The 25,127-nt window shown below is 44.2% G+C and overlaps 3 protein-coding genes across 3 annotated transcripts; 2 read left to right on the top strand and 1 right to left on the bottom strand.

Moving 5' to 3' along the window:
• The first annotated feature begins 463 nt into the window (after positions 1–463).
• On the top strand, positions 464–2,323 carry chchd10 (coiled-coil-helix-coiled-coil-helix domain containing 10). The gene is made up of 4 exons (XM_085355425.1): positions 464–627; positions 1,364–1,586; positions 1,703–1,844; positions 2,137–2,323. The coding sequence occupies exons 1-4, from the start codon at positions 464–466 to the stop codon at positions 2,154–2,156; spliced, it is 549 nt and encodes a 182-aa protein (XP_085211551.1). The 3' UTR covers positions 2,157–2,323.
• Positions 2,324–4,182: 1,859 nt separating this feature from the next.
• On the top strand, positions 4,183–9,109 carry ddt (D-dopachrome tautomerase). Its single transcript, XM_085355426.1, has 3 exons — positions 4,183–4,385; positions 6,639–6,814; positions 8,778–9,109. Exons 1-3 carry the CDS (start codon positions 4,197–4,199, stop codon positions 8,848–8,850), a joined length of 438 nt encoding a protein of 145 aa, XP_085211552.1. The 5' UTR covers positions 4,183–4,196; the 3' UTR covers positions 8,851–9,109.
• A 6,992-nt stretch (positions 9,110–16,101) lies between these two features.
• On the bottom strand, positions 16,102–18,424 carry LOC146629857 (uncharacterized). The gene is made up of 2 exons (XM_085355428.1): positions 18,373–18,424; positions 16,102–16,976 (listed from the first exon to the last, which is right to left on the bottom strand). The coding sequence occupies exons 1-2, from the start codon at positions 18,422–18,424 to the stop codon at positions 16,102–16,104; spliced, it is 927 nt and encodes a 308-aa protein (XP_085211554.1).
• Positions 18,425–25,127: the final 6,703 nt, after the last annotated feature.

A 25,127-nucleotide genomic window follows, 5' to 3' on the forward strand; every position in this document is an offset into this window, starting at 1 on the left:
AAAGGAAAGGACAATGGTTTCAGAAAATCCAGCAAACACAGAGAAATGAGACGCACGGGAGGGAGCAGCACAGTTTTCATTCAGGGCCCTGTGACCACTGTGCGAAGGACAGGCGTCACTGAAGTGACCCAAAACCACAAGAAGACAAAGAGGCAGCCAGATCCAACAGTAACGCGTTACTGTAATCTCATTACTTTTTTCAAGTAACTTGGCCAACACTGGCCAGATCTCAGTGAGCTGCTGCAAACGGAGCTCTGCAGCCATGGACGCTTGTCAGCAGCTGAGATTTAGTGTTGCTGGTTTTGAACATGCTGGATCATCCCCATACCAGCTGATGGCGCTAATGCGCCGTTTTGCTGTTTACCAACCTCCAATGAAACTTTAAAAACCCAAGAAGTGCAGCCCCCCCACCCTCCCCGCCAGGAGACACTACGGGAGTTTAAAGTAACGCCTAAATCTCGCGATGTTTGCCTCCAGTTGCTCTTTGGGGGGGATTACAGGCGAGTTGCACAAGGTCAGTCGAGCCGGTGTAGAGGCGAGCAGGTCGGCGTGTCCAGGCTTTGCGTTGTCCGCCAAATCATCTCCAATGGCCAGAGGAAGCCGCAGCCGTCCCTCGGCTCCAGCCAGGTGAGACTGTCACAGTACCTGTGTGTTAATATCTCAGCGCTGGTGCTGCATTAGTGCAAACGCAGCGCTGATCCCGCCGTACACGTGACTTTCACGGTGACGTGCGCCTGAAACACTGCTGACATTTTTCTGCGTCACAAAAGGTGAGTGAAGCAGCTTCAGCTAACAGCTCTGAGCTTGGACAATTATACAAATATTAAAAACATAATTTGATCATCTCTGAACTAAAATGTGTTTAATGCTAGCCTGAATTCAGCTGTTGAAATAAGAACAGCACAGTTTTCACCTGTCATATCTGATGTAATATTCAGTTCAACATGTACTGACACCTCTCCAAATGAAATAAAATGATCCAGTTATGAAGCTGAACTTTAGTCAGGAGCAAAGAAACCAAACACTAACATTTAGGAATGAGCGAAGTGACGTGTGACTTCTGGACTGAATGCATTCTGGGATGTTTGGCTGCACTGAGTCCACGCAGGCAACCGCCATCAATGCATCCTGGATAGGCCGGGAGGAGCCGGAGCACATCTGGGAATTTGAATTGCAACAGAACTTGATCTGCGACGGATGACGTATCACAAATCCACACAGCATGCTAACCAACTCCAAACCTGCTAACTCTGATGTGAAGCCTACCCTCAGAAACTAACAGCAGCACAGAGAGCGTTCAGCAGCTGGAAGCTCTTGTCCTGCTAGCAGCAGTGTTGCATGACTGTTTTTCTCCTGTCTGTAGCCCAGCTCCATCCCACGCTCCAGCTCCTGTTCATGCACCTCCGGCCTCGCTGGCCCCAGCTCCTGCTCAGTCCCAGGGTCCAGGACTCATGGCCCAGATGGCTACCACAGCTGCAGGAGTAGCTGTTGGCTCAGCTGTGGGCCACGTGGTTGGCAGCGCCCTCACGGGAGCATTCGGTGGGGGCAGCAGCAGCAGTCCAGAACCAGCCAAAGCTACATACCAGGTAAGAGGTGGTTGGAAATGCCGCCCAGACAACGCCCAGCATGCCTCAGCTCTAATGTTGCAGCTGCTGTGGTTTGAAATGCCACGAGTGTGACATTTCTTTATGCTCTCATTCAGGAGCCCCCCCGGTCTGCTCCAGCCCAGCCAGGCCCCTGTCACTTTGAAGTCAAACAGTTTCTGGATTGTGCCACCAACCATACAGACCTCACTCTCTGTGAGGGCTTCAACGAGGCGCTCAAACAGTGCAAGTTCTCCCATGGTAAGTCTGGTAAAGGAGGCGTGGAGCCTCATACTGCAGCTCTACTCGGAGCACGCCACGAAAACCTGCAACAACAGCCCACCGGCTTCATGTGATTGCCCTGAGTGTGCAGTCACGTGATCAGTGGGGGTGGGTAGTCAGTGGAAAACAAACATTCAGGACCTCTAATCGATCCTGGTTATTTTGGTTCCCTCATTAGGAGCAGTTCCCTTTAAAACAAAGTGCGCTGATGGTGTCAGGAGACGACTGATGTCTGCAGGGCGCTCACTCGTGTTTGTTTGTGATTGTGCAGGTGTGACATCGCTGGTGTGATGAACGGACCCCCACAATCATGGTGAAGATCACGTGACACCAACGGGAGCGCTGTCCTTCAGAGAGAGTGTGTGTGTGTGTGTGTGTGTGTGTGTGTGTGTTGACTGTACAACAGTGATGAACTCTTTAATAAATAGCTGCTGTTGACGTCACGTGTTGGTCTGTCCTACTTTGGGATGCTGCAGCGAAACAAATGTTCACTTCCTGCTTTGATTATTTTCAGTGTGGGAAACTGATGATGATGATGGTGGGTAAACACTGTGAACATTAAAGGTTTGTTTGCTGGATTGGTGCTGTAAGTCTGCTAGCAGCTGGATACTCACAGGTGTGTGTGCCACACACTGCACTAATGTAAACAGCACACAGATCTGAACATTACAGAAATGTTTTCACATGAAAGCTGCATTTTAAATTTCACCAGGTGTTTTTTAATAGTCCCGTTAAATTTGCAAAAAACCCACAAAATGAATCGAGCCTTTGTGAGATCTGCAAACAACAGCTGAGCGTCCCTGTATAGATGTTTGTTTGAAAGAAGCAGCCAGTAAGGTTGCACAGAGGTCTGTGTGTGTTAGCTCCCAGCATGAGCCACACAACACTGCTTTCAAAATAAGACTGACTGTAACTCCAGAAACACTGAATCTAACAGATCGTTATCGTTGCAGCTCTGCCCGACACACGTGCTGTGTGTCTGAATGATGTCCTGTGTGGCAGCAGAGCTGAGTCTCTTTGCTGCACTGCCTGTTCAGAGGTTGGTGCAGATCATCTATGATGGATACCAGTTTGTTCAGGGCCCTGCTCCCCACCACAGCTTCCAGTTTGCAGCACAGAGGCAGCCTTCATTCAGTTTGTTGGTGTGAGCCGATCTCCCCGCAGTGACTGAAAAGCAAACACCTCATCACCTTCTTGTTGCAGCCTCTGTGTTGCTCGTCCCTCCTGTCGATGTGGTCGTCCCAGGATACATATAGGTCATGTCATCCCCCCTGAAGCCCTCTTACTCTCATGCAGGAGTCTGTTCCTCCCAGCCACTGCAAACTCTTTGTTACCAAATTCCATCATCATTCAACTGCTGGAGCAAAAATGATAGCAAATAAGGATTTATGAAATCTTTCTGATAGCGCTAGTCCTCCGTTTAATTTATATAGCTCCAAGTTACAACAACAGTTGTCTCAAGGCGCTTTATATCGTAAGGTAAAGAAAACCCCAAAAATCATGTGACCCCCTACGAGCAGCACTTTGGTGACAGCGGGAAGGAAAAACTCTCTTTTAACAGGAAGAAACCTCCAGCAGCACCAGGCTCAGGGAGGGGCGGGGCATCTGCTGCGACCGGTTGGGGGTTAATATATTTAAAATGCAAACGCTCCCTAATGACTGTGTGAAGGTCTGATCTGGAACATCCCTGAAAGCGATTTTTGTGATTCAGTCCACTTTTCTCTTTACAGCACAAACAGGAAACGAGCTCCTACGGAGCCCCGCAAGGTCCACTAGAGAAAGGAACTGAAGCTGTGTGAGATCCTGCAAGAGTGTTTTAAGTCCACGTGCCTCCAGGTCAGCACTGAGACCTCGGAAACAACCACCGCGATGGAAGACACGGCCGCTTGGCCTGAACTATGAGCACATTAAACCAGCCGTCCGGGACAAAGTCTTCCCTGTCAGTCTTGGTTAAGTTCACTAACAGTGCTCTGGACAGTCCCGTGCGAGGCTCCGTAGGGCTTCATAAGAACCTGATGTTTAACAGTCCACGCTGAAGTTACCTGGTCTCCGTGAGTGCTCGCGCTTGTTTCGTTTTGACTTGAAGCGTGGGAGCACACACACACTGCAGCCGTGGACGGTCTCGTTTATGTTTAAACACATTTGTCCAGGTTTGTAGAAGTGAGAGCGGCTCTGTCCAAAGTGCTCACATCACTTTCTGGACCCCAACCAGCGAGCCGACGATCCAACATGCGGGCAGTCATGTGACTGGGGGGGGCTGTGATTGATGACACCTGACGTCATCAATCACAGTTGTAGTTTCCCAGCCCAGGTAAAGAGTTAAGGTTTTACATGTTTACTTCCGGGTTCGCCAGCTCTTACGACACATCCGTCTCAGCCTCCCACGGCCACGTCCGTGCGAGCTCCAGCAACATGCCTTTCATCGAGCTACAGAGCAACCTGCCCGCCGGCCAGTTCTCGGAGGCCTTTCTGAAGAGGCTGTGCTCCAGCACCGCGGCGGCTCTGGGGAAACCCGAGGACGTGAGTACGGCACACACACGAACCCAGCCCGACCTCCAGGCTGACAGGCCCGCGAGCGAGCGCCGCACACCGAGGATACGTGTCCGCTGATCAGCTCTCTCATCACCCTCTCAGCCCTGATCCACGTACGACAGGTGACCAATCACAAGCACCGATCGGGAAGAGTTGGATATGACGCGTGAATCGGTGAAAGTCACGCGCAGTGAAAGAGCGTCAAAAGTGTTTTTACACGCGTCGAAGAGCCGCTTTGTCAACAAAGTTGATTCAGTATCACAGCTCCATCAGCAGGACACAGCACAGGCTGATAGCGCTGGATTATAGTCACGTGTCTGAAACGAGGGTGTAGTTTCTATTCTTGCAGCTGCAGCCTCTGGATCACGCGTGGGGACCTGCAGGTTTTAGATCTCACCTGAATCGCACGATGAGTTTGTTACCCGGTGTTGTGCCAAAAACGGATTTCCAATGTGTCTGTGTATTTTTTATGAGTAAAATCTTTACATGTGTTGGTAATAGACTTCGGTGAACAGGGTTTACAAAAGGATTATAAATTGAATTAAAAAATTATCAGTTTTTCAAGTATCTGTATAACTCTGTGTTACTGTAGTTACTTTATAACAAATTCGGTCCTTTAGCCCCACTTAAAATATGTTTACAGAACTATTGTAATTTTTGCTGCCATTTCTGCTGTCCTCTTGGCCAACTTACTCTTACAAGAGACTTTTAATGTTAATGAGAATTGCATAAATAAAGGTCATATAAAAGTCACTGCCAAAAACTGATTGCGGCTTCTACCTTGTTACACAAATGTTGTTTGTGGCCCAAGATGGCTTTATGTTATCCATGAGGGATCCATTTGACATATGTTTCACATATTATAGCCCAACAAGTTATTTATAGCAGTTTAAATACGACCAATCAGTTTTTGGCAAATACCGGAAATCAATTTTTGGCAGACAATCACTATTTGGCACAACACCGGCCTCTGGAGAACCTCAAGACATGCTGAGGAGGTCATTTAGCCATGCAGATCAAGGACACGTCTAAAACCTGCAGGACACCGGCGCTCGAGGCCTGGCGTTCCCCACACCTGCTCTGATGTAAAGAATAAAGTAAATGCCCTATTCCAGCTGTAGCCAGCAGCTACAAACGCACTCCGTGTAGGACCACTCAGGCTTGGAGAGCTATAAAAGCTTTAAAGCCAACAAGCAGTGAAGCTGCTAATAAGAATCCACATTTAATACTGATGCTCATCAGAGAAACACAAAGACTTTGGACAAACCTGGATGTCGAGGTGATGTTCTGGAGATCTGCTGTCAGTGTTTTTGTCTGCATTTGTAACAGAACTGTGACTGACCGAGTGAAGAAGAGCACGCTGCTAAAACTAGTTTCCATGGAGCACAAACACATGAACAGCATTTTAATCAGCATGTCGTGTGTATCGGGATCCAATGATAATATTAACATGTATGTGCATTTGCTTGAACTCTTGTTTTTTACCAAACCTAATGACATGCTGGCAGAGACCGCTCACATCTGGAGCCGGGACAGAGGACGATGTCTCACCAGTTTACAGGAGAGCAGTTAAACTGGGATACTGTGTTAGGTCAGGGCTTGTCAGCATGCAGTTCAATGTGCCACAAGTAGCTTTCAAATACCTATGAAAATATACATTTCATCCAGCAGATCAGGTTACTGTGCTAGCAGCGAGGAACGTGGCTAATTTCACACAGCTTTGTCTCAACTCAAAAAGAAGGAAAAGCTAATGATAAAAATTTAAACCTTCTCAGATAAGAAAGACTTGCCAACAAACAACGCAGAAGTATGGAGAGCAGAATGTTCGTACAGGGCGTCGCTTCACCTTCGGTCAGGGTCATAGCCACTGTAGGAGGTCAGAGGTCAGAGTTACTGTGTCCACCTCCACAACTTTTAAACACTAATATTTTACCCCTCAGAGATGTACATGAAAGAATGTGACTCTGCTTAGAGAAACACGAACTGTACCTTTGCACAAAGTCTGATAACACCAAACTATTGAACACTGTATTATTCAGTGGATTAACTGCACTGATGCTCGTGACCGTGTTTAAGGCTACGTCATGTTTTGCGTGTGCAGCGAGGACACAGAGGAGTAACTGGTGCACCTGTGCTGCCCTCTGTGGAAGTAAGCACACTTAGTTTGTTTGATGAAGCCTCGCCCGTGCAGCCTTCTTTCTCAGTCGGGCTTCAATGCGAGTGTCTGTGTCTTTGGTCCAGCGGATGAACGTGGTGGTGACGCCGGGGCTGCCGATGCTGATGGCAGGTTCCACCTCTCCGTGTGTGATCCTGTCAGTGTCTGCTATCGGTGTGACTGACACCGCCGAGAAGAACAAGGAGCACAGCGCCAAGATCTTTGAGTTTCTGACCAAGGAGCTCGATCTGAGCCAAGACAGGTGAGTCTGCTGTGCACACTCGCTGTAGTTACCTGTTTACTGAGGCTGTCTCCTTAACAGCTTGACAGTGATCACATGTAAAGGCTGTGAATGTTAATGATTCACTAACTGAATAAACTAACGGACATGAGCCGCTGAGCCTTTTCTGAATGTAGACAGCTGTTGTATAAATATACTTTGGAAAGAAGAGCGTGTACGTTTACTACTCTGCAGAATGCTATAAAGTCAAACTGGGCCCGATCCCAGCAGAGCCCAGCACTAATCAATGCCACTGCAGCACTCAGTCAGTCAATCAATCAATCAATCAAGCCTTTTATTTGTCACATGCAAAGTTTACACCTGCAGTGAAATAGGACCCCCCCCTCCCATCCATACATACATAGCACAGACATCACATGGGGATACAGGTCAGAGATCGGTAGCGTTACAGAAAAACACTGAAATATACACTACAATGGGAAAGTACAAGAGGAAAAAAAGAGACCTCTACTCATGCCGGGCTCCTGGGAGGACAGCATGAGAACAGGAAACAACAAAACTCCTCTGCACAAAGAAGCACATAAATGTCCACAGCACAACATTATGGAGCACGTGACCAGCCACAGGGTCGGGTGGGGGGTGAGGAGTAATCCGAAGCAAACACAGCAGCCATCCTGCCCAGCGCTACCATCCAGCGCGGGCTCAGACCCGCCGTGTTCCCAGGAGGCAACAAGCATCGAAGGCGTTTGGAAAGGGAGGGAGGATGAGTGTGTGCATATCAGTGTATATGTATGTGTGGGCGTGTCCAGAGTTCAGCTGAGACAGTGTCCTTCGCCCTGCCAGGCTCAGTAAACAGTCTTCCAGCCAACCCAGGTGGCCTTGCATGGAATGGGAAGAACAGACTAAACACAGTCGTTATCAGGGTGTTGTTGTTCAGCTCCAGCCTTGCGACTGCAGCTGGCGCCGAGAGGGTATCCGCATGAAGTGATGGTGCTTTTTACTTTAGTGCGAACAGCTCATATGAATTTCAAAGCAGTTCTACAGTCCAACACTGGTCTCTCAATCTCCCGTTGGAGAGCCGCGAGCTTCGCCATACTTACGTTCTGTGATGTTGTCATTCTTGTGCTCAAAGAGCCGATTCTGAGAACTCACAACAGTGGGCCTCCTCGAGATGTCATCCAATTTGGGCTCAGAGATCTTATTCTGAGTATTCACAGCAGCCGTAAGCTTCTCCAAGATCTTATCCGTGCTGCACTCAATGAGCCCATTTTGAGAAACTCACGCCTCTTCCATCGTTCCAATCCCAGCGGGCAGCCTTGTGGGGGTTTGAACAGCCGGTTCCGCTTTCTTAATTCTTCGATAAGTCAGGGCCAAGCCAGCTCCGATCAGCAAGAACCCTGTTACCATGGTTCTGAATAGGTAGATATCTTCAGCACTCAGGCTCACCCGAGCCCAGACTTCTCGTTGAGAAAGGGGTGTCAATTGCATTCAGGGACCAGTTGATCCAACCCATAATTCTCTTTTAGGTTTTAGAGAACAGACTGTGAGAGTGTTCCACGGAAAAGTAATAAAAAGTAATACAAAAAAACACGAGACTAGACAAGGACACAAGAGGCTAAGCAGGGAAGCTAAGGGAGAGGAGAAAAGTGCGACCGCCTTCGTCAAGAGCAAGAGCACTCGCAACAATCAGAAAACAAGCCCAAATCCTCACCTCTGCACCACCGTGCTCCACAACACTGGTGCAGAGGTGTTCGATGTGCTGTGTTTGTGCTTCTTCCTCCTGTTGTTGCAGATCATCTGGACACATGTGGAGCATTTCCCATTAGGATGATGTAGAGAACTGATTTGGTAGAAAGATTGCTTCCAGGGCCAGTCTTCTGTCTGGGATGATGGTTTAAACACAGTAAGCATTAGTGCTGCTGTCAGCGATGAGTGTGCTGCTCTCATGTGGATGTGCAGACTGACTGCTGTGTTTGATTGGCAGGATTGTGATTGTGTTCAACGCGCTGGAGCCTCACCAAGTGGGGAAAAAGGGAACCGTCATGAGCTTCCTGTGAAGGCTCGCCTCCCTGAACGACCGGCTGTACCACATCAGCACCCGCCCCCTCTGCACAGTCGTTTAAAGGTCACTTGCTTCATTTTCACACCATGATCATTTCTGCTGTCTGAACCAAACCCAAGCTCTGCGACTGTTACATTCGCTTGGTTTCTATACTTGTTACGAAGAAGCGCACAGAGAAAGAGCTCTAAAGTTTGAGTTTTGATGTAGCAGAGGGCTCCTCTGGAAACAATGTTACTGTGATGTGGATGAAATAAACACAGTTCACTTATGTGTGTGTGTGTTTGCCTTCTTTCACATGTTAGCAGACACGTGTGAGCCATCACTGCACGTTATACATCTGCTGCCAGATTCTCAAAGCTCAGCTTCACCTGAAAATGTTCATTGTTTCGTGTGTTCAGCAGGTTCGATGTGCATCTTTGCACATTGGTGATTTCAGTCGTTAAAGAAGTGCGACATACAGCTCGTAGCTCCTGGCTCACACACATCAGTGAGAAAGGTGCCACTTTTTACATGTGTATCCTAAATGTGTTAATATTCCTTATCTAAAGAAGACATGGCTAAATGCCTCGTCCTTACTGAGCAACACGTCTTTATGTGTGAGAGCAGAGGAAAGCTCCTGTGTTGGCTGAGGTAGAGGACCGTCTCCATTTGCAGTAATACTCAATCCTACAGTTGGAAATGTACTGGAAAAGGTGAGTTTAATCTAAGTGATGAACATCAGTGTGAAGGGTTTAGTCTCTAGAATCTGGGTTAGAGAATAACTGGATGTTCCAAACAAGCTGCTTTGGCCTGACTAACACAATGATGAGCTGTAAGACTTCACCAGCTGAGTGAACACGGGTACATTTATGAAGGCAGTCCATGCTAGCAAGTGTTTGTCATAGGAGGTTACTGACCCTCATCTGTCCCTGAAAGAGCAACAACAGGAGCATAGCTCTGAGTTATGTAAATGCTCAGATGACCTTTCACCCAGTGCTCTGCAGCTCAGAGAGCAGAGAGATGGAGCACGAGGACTCCCCGTTGGACTGAACTCCCTGAATCATCTGGCTCACAGCAGCTGTGAGACGAACCTGCAGAGAGCCCCTGATATTAAACGTCACAGTGTATGAGCAGGAAACACTGACTTTTAATGCAGCCAGAACAAGACAAAAACGTAATCACGCAGGTCACCAGTTATCAGTGGAGACGTGACTGATCTTTGGTTAGGGCCATAATAAAAGTTAACGAGGAACAAAGTTAGGATCTCGGGTGATTTTTCAGACGTTCAGCTGGTCGGTTTAGGAGCCTCTGTCTCAGCCTCTCCCAGCATCCCCCTGTGTGACACCAACACCCCTACATCCATGAACCTCCTCTGAGGTCTTCCTCTTTCCCCCGGCCTGGCTGCTCCATCTTCATCATCCTGTGTCCAGTACATCCACCCTCCCTGCTCTGCACATGTGCAAATCATCCCAGCCTCTCTGACTCTGAGCTGTTCCTCTGATGGACTCATTTCTAGTCCTGTCCATCCTGCTCACTCCCAGTGAACACCTGGACATCTGAATATCTTCATGCTGTGGCTCATCAGCCCTCTGTAGTTACTGCAGCTCTGTACATCACCCTGGTGCTTGCAGATCTGTACCAGTACAGTTCTCCTCCTGTGAAAATCCTGGTTAGTCCACTGTCCTCCTAAACAACCGACTCCACAGGATCGTCCTCTAGAGTAGCCTCTTCATAGCTGCCCTCACCTCCTCCTTACTAATCCTCTGCTCTTCCTAGCTGTCCTCCACTTTCTTCATTCATCAGCTGATTAAAGCACTTCTTCCAGCTTTTCAACACTCATCGCTCTTCAGTACATTCACATCTCAATCCTGAAATGCCTTCACTTCAGGCAGATGCTCTGACCATCAGCCAGCGGTGGGGCTGCTCTTTAAAGACTCCAGCTCCATTTGTGCTTGGTTCTGCTGTGTGAACACAGACAGAAGCTCCTCCTAGATGTTACCACTCGCGCCTCTCATCACTCCTCAACTATTCTGAGCTAGAGAAGAAATTCAGATGATTCCTGAAGAATGGGACTCAGAATTTTACAGTGAAAATGACAAAATAATTCCAGGTCGCCTGTATGCTACTTAGGTGATAAAAGGTTAATGAGATCACCACAAAACCACAGTCAAAAGGATTTCTCTCAGTTCACATTCAAACATCTGCCAGGATCCACAGATAGATTATTTATCCATGAATCAGTCGAGGTGGGAGATTCCAGCGTTCTTTAGCCAGACTTCCTCATCAGTCTCAGTTTGTCTGACGCTCCACATAAGAGCCAGATGTCTGTTGAACTTGACTCTCAGGTTTGATGCCGAAACACTGCCCATGTTGGCTTCCTACCAAAACAATCAGACGACTCTCTAGGAATGAATCAGAGGGAAGGAGGTGCAAGCTAATGCAAGCAAGGCACTACCAGCAGTGCAGCAATGATGACAGACGGGTGGCTCAGCTGGAGTTCAGCGTGCCCACATCCATGTGTCTTCCTTCTCTCCATCATACCAACCACCTCTCTGCCTTCATCAGACTGAGGAATATTCTGGGACCTGCTGTATATTGTGAAATATTTGTCCTGCCTGGTCCTTAAACGTGTCTCAAGCTGTAATAAACTCATTCATAGAACCATGGTTACCTCTGCAACTAAAAAGACCAAATAAAAGTGATGAAAACAACAAAACACATCAAAATATGACTGAAAATATATATTAACAAAATCAACATGAACATTGCGGATCCCCATCACGGCGCCAGCTGCAGGCCCAAGGCTGGAGCCGAACAATCACTCCCTGATAATGACTGTGTTACGGCTATTCTTCCCGTCCCATGCAAGGACACCTGGATTGGCTGGAGGACTGTTTACTTAGCCTGATAGGCCGAAGGACACTGTCTCAGCTAAACTATGGACACGCACACACACACACTTACACTGATAAGCACTCACTCATCCCCCCTCCCTTTCCAACGCCTTCGATGCTTGTGCCCTACCGGGGAAGATAGCAGTCAACTGGACCAGCGCAGATGCTGCAGGACCGGATGCGCTGTGTACACCGGCTCTCTCTCACCCTTTACCTGTTGCTGGTCTTGTGTTTCTATGGTGTATTGATAGTCATGTGCTTTTGTGCTGAGGTGTTTTTTCTGTTATCAAACTGTTCTCCCACTAGGAGCTCAGTCTGAGTGGAGTTTTTTTTCTCCTCCTCTTACCTCATGTTATGTATTTTCGTTGTTTTTTCCTATCAGCCTACCTTCTGACATGTCTGCCCAATGTGATGTTTGTGTAAAGTTGGTCAGAAGGTTCCTTTGTAAGTGCGCATGCGCCATTAGCGTGCTGCCTGCTGTAACCCTAATTTCCCTCGGGATGAATAAAGTGTTCTGATTCTGATATGTTGTGTGATGAAACTGCTGTTATACCAGTTCCTCTTATGCTGGCAGTGTGGTCATATCTTAGACACGCCCACCGAAGAAAACATTCTGGCACGTTGGTCCGGGCTCTCCTGCCCCCTGGTGGTCATTAGGGAATGATGCAGGCTTGTCATTGGCTTCATGTATGTGAGTGAAGTTGCCCCCCCACCTTCTTCAAATCCAACAAAAGTGGTATCAAACGTTTGTGCTGCTATCATTTTAAAGATATTAATAAAAATTTCTAGAGGTCATCAGAGGTCAACCAGCCCCCCCACATTAATGGAATCAAACAAAATTGGTGTCAATCAGTTGAGCTATGTTTGTGCTGGTTTGTGCTGCTAAAATTGTCATTTGTGCTGCTTCTGTTTTAAAGATATTAATGAAAATGTAAAGGTCAAAAGGTCAACCAGCCCCCCCACATTACCCAAATCAAACACGATGTTAAACGTTTCTGCTACGTTTGTGCTGGTTTGTGCTTCAAAAATGTTCGTGTGTGCGGCGATCATTTTAGAAATATTAATAAAATAACGTCTTGATGCGTGCTTAATCATCCAGGTAAGTAAATCCCAAAAGGTTGATTCTGTTCATCTGGACATTTTCAGTGGGAGAAAGAACGACCTCCAACGCTTCTATGACTGGGATGCAAGTGAAGACAGATGTAACATCTCTCTCTCACTGTACATGTACTGTGTATAAAATTAGAGAAACACAACCTGCACAAACAAAATAATTTGCAGGACAAATGTTTGACATCAATTTTGTTTGATTAGAAGAAGGTTGGAGGGCAACTTCACTCACATGTGTTTGTAAGGTTGGGGAAACCTGCAGTCAGCTGAGACTGAAGAAGTCACTTGGATGCAGAGGTGGGTCGAGTATCCAAAAATTGTACTCAAGTAAGAGTATCATTACTTTAAAATATTATTACTCAAGTAAAAGTGAAAAGTAGTCGTCAAAAAAGTTACTCGAGTAAGAGTAAAAAAGTACTTGGTGAAAAGGCTACTCAAGTACTGAGTAAGTAGCGAGTAACTGTTTGAAATGTCTGATTTATTTTATAAATCAATGCTATCAGACAAACAAAAATACATAAATATACAAATTTTAGTATTTTCAAATATATGTAAAAAGATCCACAAAATAAGGCACAACAATTCTAATTTAAGATTTCAGTTTTTCACAACGTAAAGCTTCTTCAAGCAAAACCCACAGTAAATATATTCACATTTACAGCAGCCTCAGAGAAAACATTAGAACGAGGCAACTTCAACATAACAGACTACAGCTGATGACACTATGTTTGCACCTCTGCAGCCCAACTGATCCCCCATGACTGCATTTAATGTCAATCATTTATATGAGATAAGCAAAGTCTGTGTATCAAAACGTTTCTGACAATATTGCTGGACACAATTGAGCTATCGATGTAAAGGTGCCTGGTTGTGTTGCACTGACCCGATGTTACTAAATATAGGCTGTCATATATTAACTGTTCCTCTACGTTCCTCAGTGAATGCAGCCATTATTACACCCCTGAAAACAGGAAGGAAAGAATCACAAGTGATTTTGTGTTGTTATCTCACAGAGTAGTTTAATGCAATGAGGAGAATGTGCGAAAGCCCCCTAGTGGAGATTGGAGACACTACCAATCGATCCCAGAAACTAGCCGATTAGTATTGTACAGATCGCAGTTCTGGTGAATAAAATGACAACCACTGATGCAACATGAAAAATAATAACTTTTAAAATATTTCCATATCTTATTTACATTGTCTTTATGCTTATGTCAACTAAGATGAATGTGCATTAACTGTATTACTTTTTACTTTCAGTTGTGAACCCTTTTTATACATAAGAATAAGAATACCACATGACTGTGGCCTTGTGTTATACCCTCTCTGCTGCAGACAAACACAAACATCGTGATTAGACATTCGGGAAGAGCCTCTTAAAGATGAAGGTCTGTGTCTCTTGACCTAAACACATAATCCAGTTAAATCTGATTTATGTTCATTAATGCCCCTCACACTGTAACTTAAAGTAATAAATCGGTCACTGATTAATTACAGAAGTACGTCTGTGAGCATAAAGATGTAAGCCTTGGACCATCAGGATGAAATGTGGTTGGGAAACTTAACAAGCTTTGATAAAACTTCATCAGTAGCTCAAGCAAGACCTCAAAACCTTCGATCACCACGGGTGGTTAGCAGCCTGTGGTTGTACCATGCAGCCTAACAACATGCAGTAAATTGCAGGTTAAAGCAGTCTGCTTACACATTGTTAAACGAGGGAAGGGAACTAATGTGGCTGTCACATTACCCTTTTGTCCCATTTCATCCCAGGACTCGATTGAATTGCTGCTCACTTTCTACAATACTTAAAACTGATCAGTAGGACCTGAAACTGCAAACATTCAAACATTCAGGCCAAGAATCAGCTGGTGAACATATTAATCTACTACAATTAGCAGAAATGAATAAATAAACAGAAGAAAGTTAGAGTGATATCAGAGTCATGCAAGTTTTTGACCAGGAGGTTAAACTCATGCAAATGAGCTTCACCCAGGCTCATGAAAACACCGTCCTGCTTATAAACAGCAGATCATTTGTGTCAGTGTGTCAGGATGGTTTATATTTGAGCTTTTAGTACACACAGAACAATTTTTATTAATTGTTTTTAGCGATTACCAAAGTCTGTGAATCCCCAAATTGTGCAGTTGTTCTATTTGCTCCCCCTGAGGTCACTTTCACCATGTGACAAAAACAACACCCCACTCTACACACTCGGGCCACCAGCAACTTTCTAAATCCTCAATAAAAAGCTGACAGGTTGTGATGATGTTCCAAATAACTTATTAAGAAAACAACTAAATACACAGAAAATGTTATGAAAATTGGTTTATTTTATATCTCATAGTTTTAAATGATGCAATAAAAATATGTATAAAACATCACAAACTGTAATATTTTACAAATGCTTACGTCCTGCTGATGCAATGGAGACATCTTCCAGTGACAGTCTTCATCAGTGTGAGTGTGAGGAGGATCCTAAACCCACCGACACAGAAGTGCATGTTCACAACTCCCTCTGTGCAGGCGGGGTCAGGACCCTCCTCACCCTGGGTGAGGAGGGGTGGTGCTGTGGCCAGTCAGGTATGAAGTGCTGAGAGTGGATCTTTGGTCCTCTGTGCAGCTCTGTCCACTCTCAGCTGCCCTGCAAAGCAATAACACAAGAAAGCTGTCATTTTAACACAAAACAGCATTTCCATTGTTGGCAGCTGCAGTATGTTGTTAAAAAGCAATTTTAAACCCAACGTATACACATGAAAAATATAAATAAAGCTAAACCTACAGTGCTGCTGACAGAGGATGATGATTTATACCAACTATTGGAAGAATTTCGCCTTCAATACAGTTTGTTGTCAATGTGAGGTGATAACTTACATAGTTGGACCACAGCACCACTCTCCCGTTTTTCACTTGGTCATCCATCCTTCTCATCGGGTTGGTCGGGGTAAGGCTGTCTTCTGGGTGGGGTGTTTGCTCCATCTTGGACGTTGAGCGTCTGAAGTGTTGAATTCTTAGCCACAGGCTATACCTTATGTAAAAACAAGAGACTACAGTCAGTTCACTGCATCATATTTAAACCTTTTCTACTTATTTGTGTTGACATTAAGTACAGACGTACCTTTGTCCTGCATGGTGAATTAGGGCTTGGGAAAAACATATATTATTCAAGAAAAAAACAATACATTTCACATGTGTGAGTCAGATGTTCTTATATCTGTAAAAACAAAAACACAAAGGCAAAGTTTAAAAACACGTTCTAACATAAACTAATCAGAGTCACTGTCATCAAGGGAAAGGCTAAAAAGCCTCTCCCAGAAACGTCTGACTCCAAAACAACCTGAGGATGTTGAAGGGGCATCAAACTGGTCACTTACCTTGCACCTCTTTGCACTTACCTCTTCGGTGCAGATGTCTTCTCTGCTTCTCTTTTCTGAGGAAGGAGCAGCAGAGAGAGCAGCAGAGAGAGCAGCTGAAGAAGAAGATGAGAGAGCAGATGAGGAAGAAGCAGCAGAGGAAGCAGATGAGGAAGAAGCAGCAGAGGAAGCAGATGAGGAAGAAGCAGCAGAGGGAGCAGCTGAGGGAGGAACAGCAGAGGGAGCAGCTGAGGGAGGAGCAGCTGGCGGGTCACCAACTGGGGCAACAACTTGAGGGAAGAGTGGGGCGTTGGCCTGGCCAAAAGGCGGCATGGCGATGGGGGCAGCACCTGGAGCAATAGGATGTTGCCAATCGTGCCAAAACGGCCCTGGAGGGTGCTCCCGGATGAGAGGGGAATCATCTCTCTCATCCATGGTGTCATACCCCGAGTCATCGCTAAGCCAATCCCCCCACTCTTCTGAGTCGTTCCAGTCAGATGAATTGTCAGTCTGTTCACTCACCTCTTCATCATCTACAGGTAGGTAGGGGGGGTACTCACCATACTCACCTTGCTGTTCACCGTCATCAGCATCTGGTGCTTCATCAGAAGAGGGTGAGGGTGAGAGAGGGGAAAAATACTCACCATACTCACCTTCGCTGATACGCTGGGTATCAGTGTCCTGAGCTTCACCAGAAGAGGTGGTGCTCTGGAAACTGTCATCCAGGATCCTGATGACTTCAGGAAGGCCTTCTTCTGCAGGGCGTTCAACCACATAGTCAAGACGCCCTGTGAGGAAACAATTTTTAAAATAACATTAGGAATGTAATAGACACCTAGTGTTAAAGCAACAGACCTACATCTGTTAGTTTGAGCAGAGCATGAGAGAAAAGCATTTTATGTCAGACTGAATGACACTTCTACTTGTTCAATCTTTAAGTGAAGTTTTTTAATAGAAGACCACCAAACCTCCACCAAGGCAGCTCACTCTGTGTACTTTTAAGGTGACACTATATTGACACTGTATTTAGTGTACATTCAATTTGTTTTATTTGTTCTTTGTAAGCCTTTATGCAAACACTATGTTGGAATAGGTAATGGATAATAAGTATTGATTTGTAAATAGCCGAACATGAGTAACTTATTATATAAATATACTACAGTACATTTAGAACTAACCATGCAGCTCATTCTCCTGTTTTATTTACAATTCACGATGTCACACATTTTGAAAAAAGCTCAGAGGTTAAATATGTGGATGCAAACCATCCATCCATCCATCCATCTTCATCCGCTTTGTCCGGGGCCGGGTCGCGGGGGCAGCAGCCTAAGCAATGTTACATTATGCAAACCATAATGTAACATTTAGACCACATGTACCAATCGCATTTTTTTTTAAATAAAAACACAACCTCCTTGGCAAAAGTAAAAATTGCACACACAAAGCTCTGCAGGTATGTCTGAAAATGATGGTCAAGTGAAAAACAAACAAACAAACAGAAACTCTTAACTCAGAATCCACATTTTTAGAAATGTGCACAAGGACTGTATCTGCCATAAGGACAGACACATCTAATCTGTGGTAAACATGCTACCCCTGTGGAAATATCCCCGTGTACAATATCTCTCTCTGCTATCCAATAAGGTTAAAAGCATTACCGTAACAGAAGATGGGTCTTAATGCCATTATTTCTACTGTTTTCATATTCTTTTGATATTATTTTATTTGTATTTTTTTTTTATCTTTGTGTTTTGCAGCAGAGAAAAAATATCGTTTGTCATTAAAGCCTTTGATCCGGAGAAGAAAAGGATGTCAGGAGGGGACCTGGATCTGTGTGTTTACGCCTGCGTGTTCTGACGCCATGACAGCTTGAAGATGCCGTTACCACAGAAACGGATTTTTGGGCATTTTACAAATTTTAGTCCATTAAGCTATTTTTAACCATTTCATTTTAAAGAAAAGTGTCAAATTTGAAGCCTTCACATCAAAGTAACACCTTTTTTTCGTATTCATACACCGGTCGTTAATAATTTCTACACCTCTCCCGGAAAATTTAAAGCATACAAACAATTTACGGGAAACAATCTTGAATACACATATTTGATCACGTTAAAACTTGATATTCACACTGGAACTTGTTAAATTATTACAGTCATTTAAAGTTAAAGAAATTTTCAAACGTACCTGCAGCGAAGTCCAGGTGACAGTCGAGGAGTCCGGGTCCACGGCGAGCCATCTTCAAACTTGAAAAACAGAAACAAGTACAAACAGATGAAGTACTTGTTGTGCTCTCAAGTTATATCCGCTTTCAGTCAAATGTTTTGCAAAACTTAGCTTTCCACAGGCTGAGGTTGGAGCAGGTCGAAACAAGTCCACGAGCAAGTGTAAACGGACGATTGGAGCCTCGTGCAGCGTTTAAATACCCTCGGCTGCCATGGTTACGGTTGTCAACGTGTGTACACGTGCACTGATAGAACTATATGAATGGAGCTGACCGCGGTGTAATTTACAGTTCATTTATGGTCATTTACTGTCAGGGGTGGAAGTAATGAATTACAAATACTCACGTTACTGTAATTAAGTAGATTTTTTTGGGTACTTGTACTATGAGTAATTTTTCAAGTGTGTAATTTTACTCATACTTGAGTACAACTTACACCATGTAATCTACTTCGCTACTTATAAAATCAAAAGTCGCTACTGAGTACGCCCACAATTTGAATTAATATTCAAACCTTTCGTCTGCATTTTTGCAATCGCAACCGCGCCAATTTAAGACGTAAGCAAAGAATAAACTCCGCTGCAGCAGCAGGCACAGGAGGTGCTGAATGGTGGAGTACAAACTACTTTATAGACCGAAGATTTGGAGACAAAGAAGCCAAAACGGAGACAGAGGACAACACTGTCAACCATGAGAACGAGCAGAAAAGACGGAGGACGCGTGCCCGTGGCCATACCCGCGTGCCCGTGGCCGTACCTGGAGGGATTGTTCATGTGCAGAGGGAGAAACGGAGACAGCGTCCAGATGCAGTGCAAACTTTGACCTCTACAGTCATTTCAGCTTACAAGACTTCAGCGTCTAATCTTAAAAACACACATTGAGGTAAGAGGTTTTACAACTATACGTGTATGATATTGCTTTCTTATTTTCCATGTGTGTTAAGGTTATTTTGGCTAAGATATTGTCACCGCCATTGGTTAGCCTGATATTAAAATAAGACGGAGCTAGCTAATGTGCGTGCATGTTTTAGCTTATTATTTGGATAACCACCGTCATTACAATAAATTAAACTTGTAGTCATTTAAAACTCACAGGCCTACAATCAGCTGGCCTATATAAAAAACAAAAACTTGAACACAGTGCTGAGCTGCATCTCAAATGAATCTTCCAGCTCTCAGCTGACACGTACCAGAGCGCGATTGATGGATCGGTTGATCAGTATCATTGGCCTGATATAGGTCTATCATAGTGACGTGGCTCTTAATCAGTAGGGTTATATGTTTCCCAATATGATATCTTTTTTAAAGAACATAATGTGGATTGGTTTTATTTGTTAGCTGTATGGGCAGCATTTTTGTGTATGTGATCCCTTTTCTTAAATTAGATTTGCTATATACACATATTTTGCTCTCTTAGTATTTTTAGGACCTGACTAATACTGAAAACTTTAGGGTGATACTGATAAAAAGGAGTTAAAAATTTAGATACTGATACATTGGTCGATACTCTTTTTACAGATAGTATACATATTACAGGACTTAGAATGTATACAGAAATTCATGTTTTTTGCAATGATCGTTCAAAATTGGTTTACACTTGTGAATAAATACAGCAATATATCTGCAAGATTTGACCAATTCACCACTCTTTTATACTATGCTCAACAATCAAAGATTAGCTCAAGTCTAGTTGAATGATGTTTTAAAAATGTGTTTTCCTGTAGTGTTAATCACAGTGATGTTATGAAGTAATGTATGAACCTGACATATGATAATATTTATCTCTACAGAGGAAACATCCATCGAAGACTGAGCAGTACAATATCACTGTGGCATCAACATCTCGACAGCGAAAGACCACAGCCACACCAAACAAGCTCTCAGCAAATACACAAGTTACCAGACCTGATGTTGAGAGCTGCAAACAAACATGTTCCACAAGCAACTGTTGACAGCTTGTCATCAATTTCATATGTGAGGGTCTACAGCCATTTGCAGTGGTAGAACAGCCATCTTTCAAAGAATTGGTTACCACATTACAACCTCAAGTCATCTCCAGACCCACTGTCCGTGCCAGAATCTGTGAAGCTGCTGATCACATGAAGATGACTTTGGTTGCAGCATTCGATAAAGTCAAATTTGTTGCTACTGATTGTTGGTCAGCTCATCAGAAAAGTTACCTTGGAGTCACATGCCATTGGATAGAGGAAGAGTCTGCAGCACTAGCGTGCAAAAGATTGAGAGGGTCTCACACATTTGACATGCTTGCTGGTGCGCTTGATGATATCCATTGCCAATACAAGATTAGAGGCAAAGTTGTAAGAACACAACTGATAATGGATCCAACTCTGTCAAGGCCTTCCACATGTTTGGGGCACAAAATGATGCAGATGAAGCTGAAGATGAAGCAGACCCAGAAACTCTTGACCTGACTGACCATATTGACTACCATGAGGCAGGTGCAATTCTTGATGAAGACTCTGGTTTGGAGTATCAACTCCCGCCTCATCAGCGATGTGCATGTCACCTGCTAAACCTTGTGGCAACATCTGACGCTGCCCTAGCAGAGAGCATGAGTGACACCTACAAGAGGCTCTCCCGTGCAAGCTTTGCAAAATGCCAGGCCATTTGGAACAAAACTGGCCGATCTCATTTGGCTAATGAAGTGGTAGAGGACAAGTGTGAGCTACAGATCATCTGTCCCAATGCAACACGGTGGAATTCAACCTACCTTGCCATTGAAAGGATAATACGCATCATTGATGAGAAGGAGGAAGATGCCATCAGGAGCATTTGTGAGGAGTTCAAGGTGAAAATGTGAGTAAAATTGGACACCTCACCTCCACTACTGGAACTTCAACATTATGCACTCCATACTGTACAGTAACGCCACTGTTTTGCACATGTCTCACTCTGTATATTTTATCTTATTTTATTTATTGACTCTATTTAATTTGTAAAATATGTACACACACACACACACACACACACACACACACACGTAGAAAAATATTTAGTATACACATCCAGAAATGCATATACTATTATATATTGTACATATATTTATTAGTTTCAGATGTAGCCATTCTTGTATTTTGCTTGTTTACGTTCTTGTATTTGCACATCTCTGTTGCTTGTGAAGCTCGCACACAAGAATTTCACTCACATGTGCTGTACCAATGTACCTGCACATGTGATGTGACAATAAAAGTGATTTGATTTGATTTGATTGGACACCTACCAATATGGTTGCAAATTTTGTGAATTTTCCTTAATGGATGGTTAAAAACGTGAGCAGACTCTTAATATTAAATCAGAAGATCCCTATTATAGTCATGGTGGGTTTTGTTGTTGTGTCTTACAGGTTGAGTCCTGCAGAAGTTGCATTCCTTAGGGAGTACTGTACCACCATGAAGCCACTGGTGAAAGCTTCAAACATCCTTCAGTCTGAGTCCACTTCCTTTATGGGATGGCTCCTGCCAGTAATCCAACAACTACTGTCCAAACTTAGCAGGCTGGAGACATCAAGCACGACATGCGTGCCACTCATCAGAGCCCTGCAAAATGGCCTTCAAAAGCGTTTTGGAGCGATGATGGAGGATCCAGAGTTGGCTGCAGCTGCAGTCCTCTTACCCAAGTTCAAGACTTCCTGGACTGACAGAGCAGATGTAACAGAGGCTGGTAAGGATTCATGTGATCCCACTTTTGTGTATTTTTACATTTGAACACATGCTTAAGTGAGTATTTCACCTAATACATTGTAAGTTATTGATGGTCTGTCCTGAATACTAAACAATCCTTTTTGAGAATTTGCCGATTTTAAATTTGTGTTCAGGAATAATCACTGAAATTTAAATAACAAAATTGTGTTATCTACTTGCAATTACAGCCTTGACATGCATCAAACAACATCTTGAAACGACGGAGCATGAGAGTGAGGATCAGCAAAGAGTCATCTGATGAAGATGAATTCTTCTCCAGACCAAAGTGCAGCTGAGCTTGATGGTTACCTTGCTTGTGCCACAGACACCATGGAGCTGCTGCACTCCTCAGCCATCAAAAACCTCTCTCTTAAACTGAACACAGCTCTGCCTGCTTCTGCTGCGTGTGAACGACTTTTTAGCTGTGCTGGTTTACTCTTCACTGCCAAACGAAGTCGGATTGCCTCTGTTAATTTAGAAAACCAGCTCGTGCTGAAACTGAACAAAAGGTTCAGAAAGTAAAGTGTGACAGAAACGCTAAGAGTTTAAGACACTCCTGCCTGTTGTTCAGTGTATGGGGAAAAGTTTAAATGGTTCTACGCATGTTCAGAAACATTTTTGTCATTGTTTTAACAAACAAAATTCCTCCTTTTACATCTACATTTATTTACAAAACAAGTTACCTTTCTATACCTTGTTCATCTGAGAAATGTGCTTTGAACATAAATATTTATACTGGTGAATCGAGTCGAATGCCTGCTGTTGACGACAGAATAAAACATCAGTCTGTTAAAAAGTAATTAATACTCCGAGTAGTTTTTGAGAACAGTACTTTGTACTTTTACTCTAGTATTTTTTTAACACCAGTACTTTTACTTGTAATTGAGTACAACTTAACCAGTGTAACAGTACTTGTACTTGAGTACAAGTTTTGAGTACAGCAGGTGGATGAGGGAAAGGGGAGGAAGGAGGAGGAGAGACCCGTGGTGGCCGCCGGACCGGCCGCGTTTCGTATTGGGCTGAAAAGGAAGGTGATTTGTCCGGACTTCAGCTTGAATGAAAAAAAAGACACAAAGCTGGAGTTATTCTGTGTCTTTACGCTGCAGCTGCCTCTTCTTCTCCCATTCTCCCCCCTCCCTCTCCTGTTGCTACTTAAATGATGAAACTGATCAGTGATCAGCTGATCGCTTTTCTCTCTTGTTTGTTTATATTTCGAGCCAGAAAGAGGAAACCAGCAGATGTCGCGCTAAACAACAGCAGCACGTTTAAGCTTGATCAGCTGTTGTTAGAATTTATTTAATATTAATTTCTAGTATCAGCTGATGTTTGCTGGAGCCACAGCTGTAAAGCTGCTGGTCATGATGTCTGTTTGGATATGTGGTGAGAGGGAAACATGAAGATGAAACCAGGAGATGTCCTTACTGAATCATCAGAGCTGTGATGGAGAAACAGGCATATTTTTGTCATGGTCTGCGTGGCAGACCGTGGGTGTGTGGGGAAGGAGGACCCAAAATGCCGATTAATGCAGTGCGTTTATTTACAGTGAAGTAAACAATATACAATAATAGGTCTAGGTCCCTCAGACCCAGATCCCTGACAATTTTAGGCTGGGACTGAGCTACAGATGCATTTTGAAAAGCCTGGCACTGAAAGGAACCATTATTATGGAGAGACATTTAAACAGGATATTGAGAGCCCAGTTGCTTTGCAGACGTAAGTACGACCCGGACGTTGGGGTAGATTTTATTGTCAACCAACTGGGCCTGGGAAGGATCACGGTTATCGGTCAAGTGTTTCGTGCCCACAAATAAGTATTTCGTGCGCACGTTATACCCATTTCGTGGCCACGAAGTAGTATTTTGTGGCCACAATTTATTTATTTTTGGACCGTGTCATCAGAGGGGCTCCGTACATGCTAATATCACATCTTCACATTTTTTTTAGAGGTAAAAATAACTTTGCACTCTGGCTACTCACCATGCTCTAAAACAGGTATATGTTAGCAATGACAACATTTAACAAATGTTTTTAAAATTCTAGCCGTGCTAATTAGCCTTAGGATTGGTTGAGGTCTGTGCAAGCCTTTGGAACTAAATCAGTCTTGTAAAGCTCACTATTTTCCGGGTGAGCCTATAGCACATTTGTTAAAGTCAGTCCGGATTGTGTTGTGGAGTGGGGTCATGTTAACAATCCATTCAAACTTGTGGTCTTCAAGGTCAACTTGATGATTTATTGGTTGAAAATTGACAAAAAGCTTTAGAACTTAGAAACTATCATTCCTACAACTGTGCTGTGTATATGTCACAACATATAGCAGGAACCTATAAAGGTAGCTGACCTTTGACCTCTCCTTTAAGAAGGTACATGTAATGTCTACAGTGATTAGACATACTTAATAAAACAGTGTGGGGCCCAGAGTACTGTTGTGCATCAGTGTGGAACATGTCAGTAACACTGAGGGTTACACACACTTTGCCAGGTACACCTGTTCGTTGCAAAGTTGATGGTGTGTGTGTGTCTGTGTGTGTGAAAGACAGAGCGAGAGACAGCTTTTGTATGATAAGCTTCATGTTATGGACGCACAGTGTGAGCACTCAGGTCGCATCAGAGCATCAGGCTGTATAGTGTGAGACCTGCATTGTGACCTATGAACTTCTAACCCCTGAGATTCAATTGTACAGTTTGAGCAGCAGCTGAATAACGGGACTGAAAAAAATCGCAGTGTTTGCCCAGCTTAATGCAGACTGTTTAAACTAAACAAGCTGCTGCTCCACATAATAAACCCTGCCAGCCGCAGTGTTGCCTCTGTTTAACAGTTAAAGCAGTGGAGACGAGCTGTTTGCATGCGTGTGGAACCAACCTTTTGGGATTTACTTACCTGGAAGATTAAGCACGCATCAAGATGTTATGTTATTAATATTTTTAAAATGATAGCAGCACAAACAAAGATGTTTGCAGCACAAACGTTTGATACCACTTTTGTTGGATTTGAAGAAGGTGGGGGGCCAACTTCACTCA

This window comes from Diplotaxodon limnothrissa, linkage group LG6 (assembly GCF_057381915.1).
Source record: "Diplotaxodon limnothrissa isolate DT_005_m linkage group LG6, D_limnothrissa_male_GT1.1, whole genome shotgun sequence".
Classification (NCBI taxonomy): Eukaryota; Metazoa; Chordata; class Actinopteri; order Cichliformes; family Cichlidae; genus Diplotaxodon; species Diplotaxodon limnothrissa.

Excerpts from the sequence above, each read along its gene's own strand:
- chchd10 (XM_085355425.1), top strand. The coding sequence starts at position 464 with ATGTTTGCCTCCAGTTGCTCTTTGGGGGGGATTACAGGCGAGTTGCAC. Across the intron at positions 628-1,363 it reads CGTCCCTCGGCTCCAGCCAG|CCCAGCTCCATCCCACGCTC; the intron begins GTGAGACTGTCA and ends TCCTGTCTGTAG. Across the intron at positions 1,845-2,136 it reads ACAGTGCAAGTTCTCCCATG|GTGTGACATCGCTGGTGTGA; the intron begins GTAAGTCTGGTA and ends GTGATTGTGCAG.
- ddt (XM_085355426.1), top strand. The coding sequence starts at position 4,197 with ATGTTTACTTCCGGGTTCGCCAGCTCTTACGACACATCCGTCTCAGCC. Across the intron at positions 4,386-6,638 it reads CTCTGGGGAAACCCGAGGAC|CGGATGAACGTGGTGGTGAC; the intron begins GTGAGTACGGCA and ends TCTTTGGTCCAG. Across the intron at positions 6,815-8,777 it reads CTCGATCTGAGCCAAGACAG|GATTGTGATTGTGTTCAACG; the intron begins GTGAGTCTGCTG and ends TTTGATTGGCAG.
- LOC146629857 (XM_085355428.1), bottom strand. The coding sequence starts at position 18,424 with ATGGCTCGCCGTGGACCCGGACTCCTCGACTGTCACCTGGACTTCGCT. Across the intron at positions 16,977-18,372 it reads TCACCTGGACTTCGCTGCAG|GGCGTCTTGACTATGTGGTT; the intron begins GTACGTTTGAAA and ends GTTTCCTCACAG.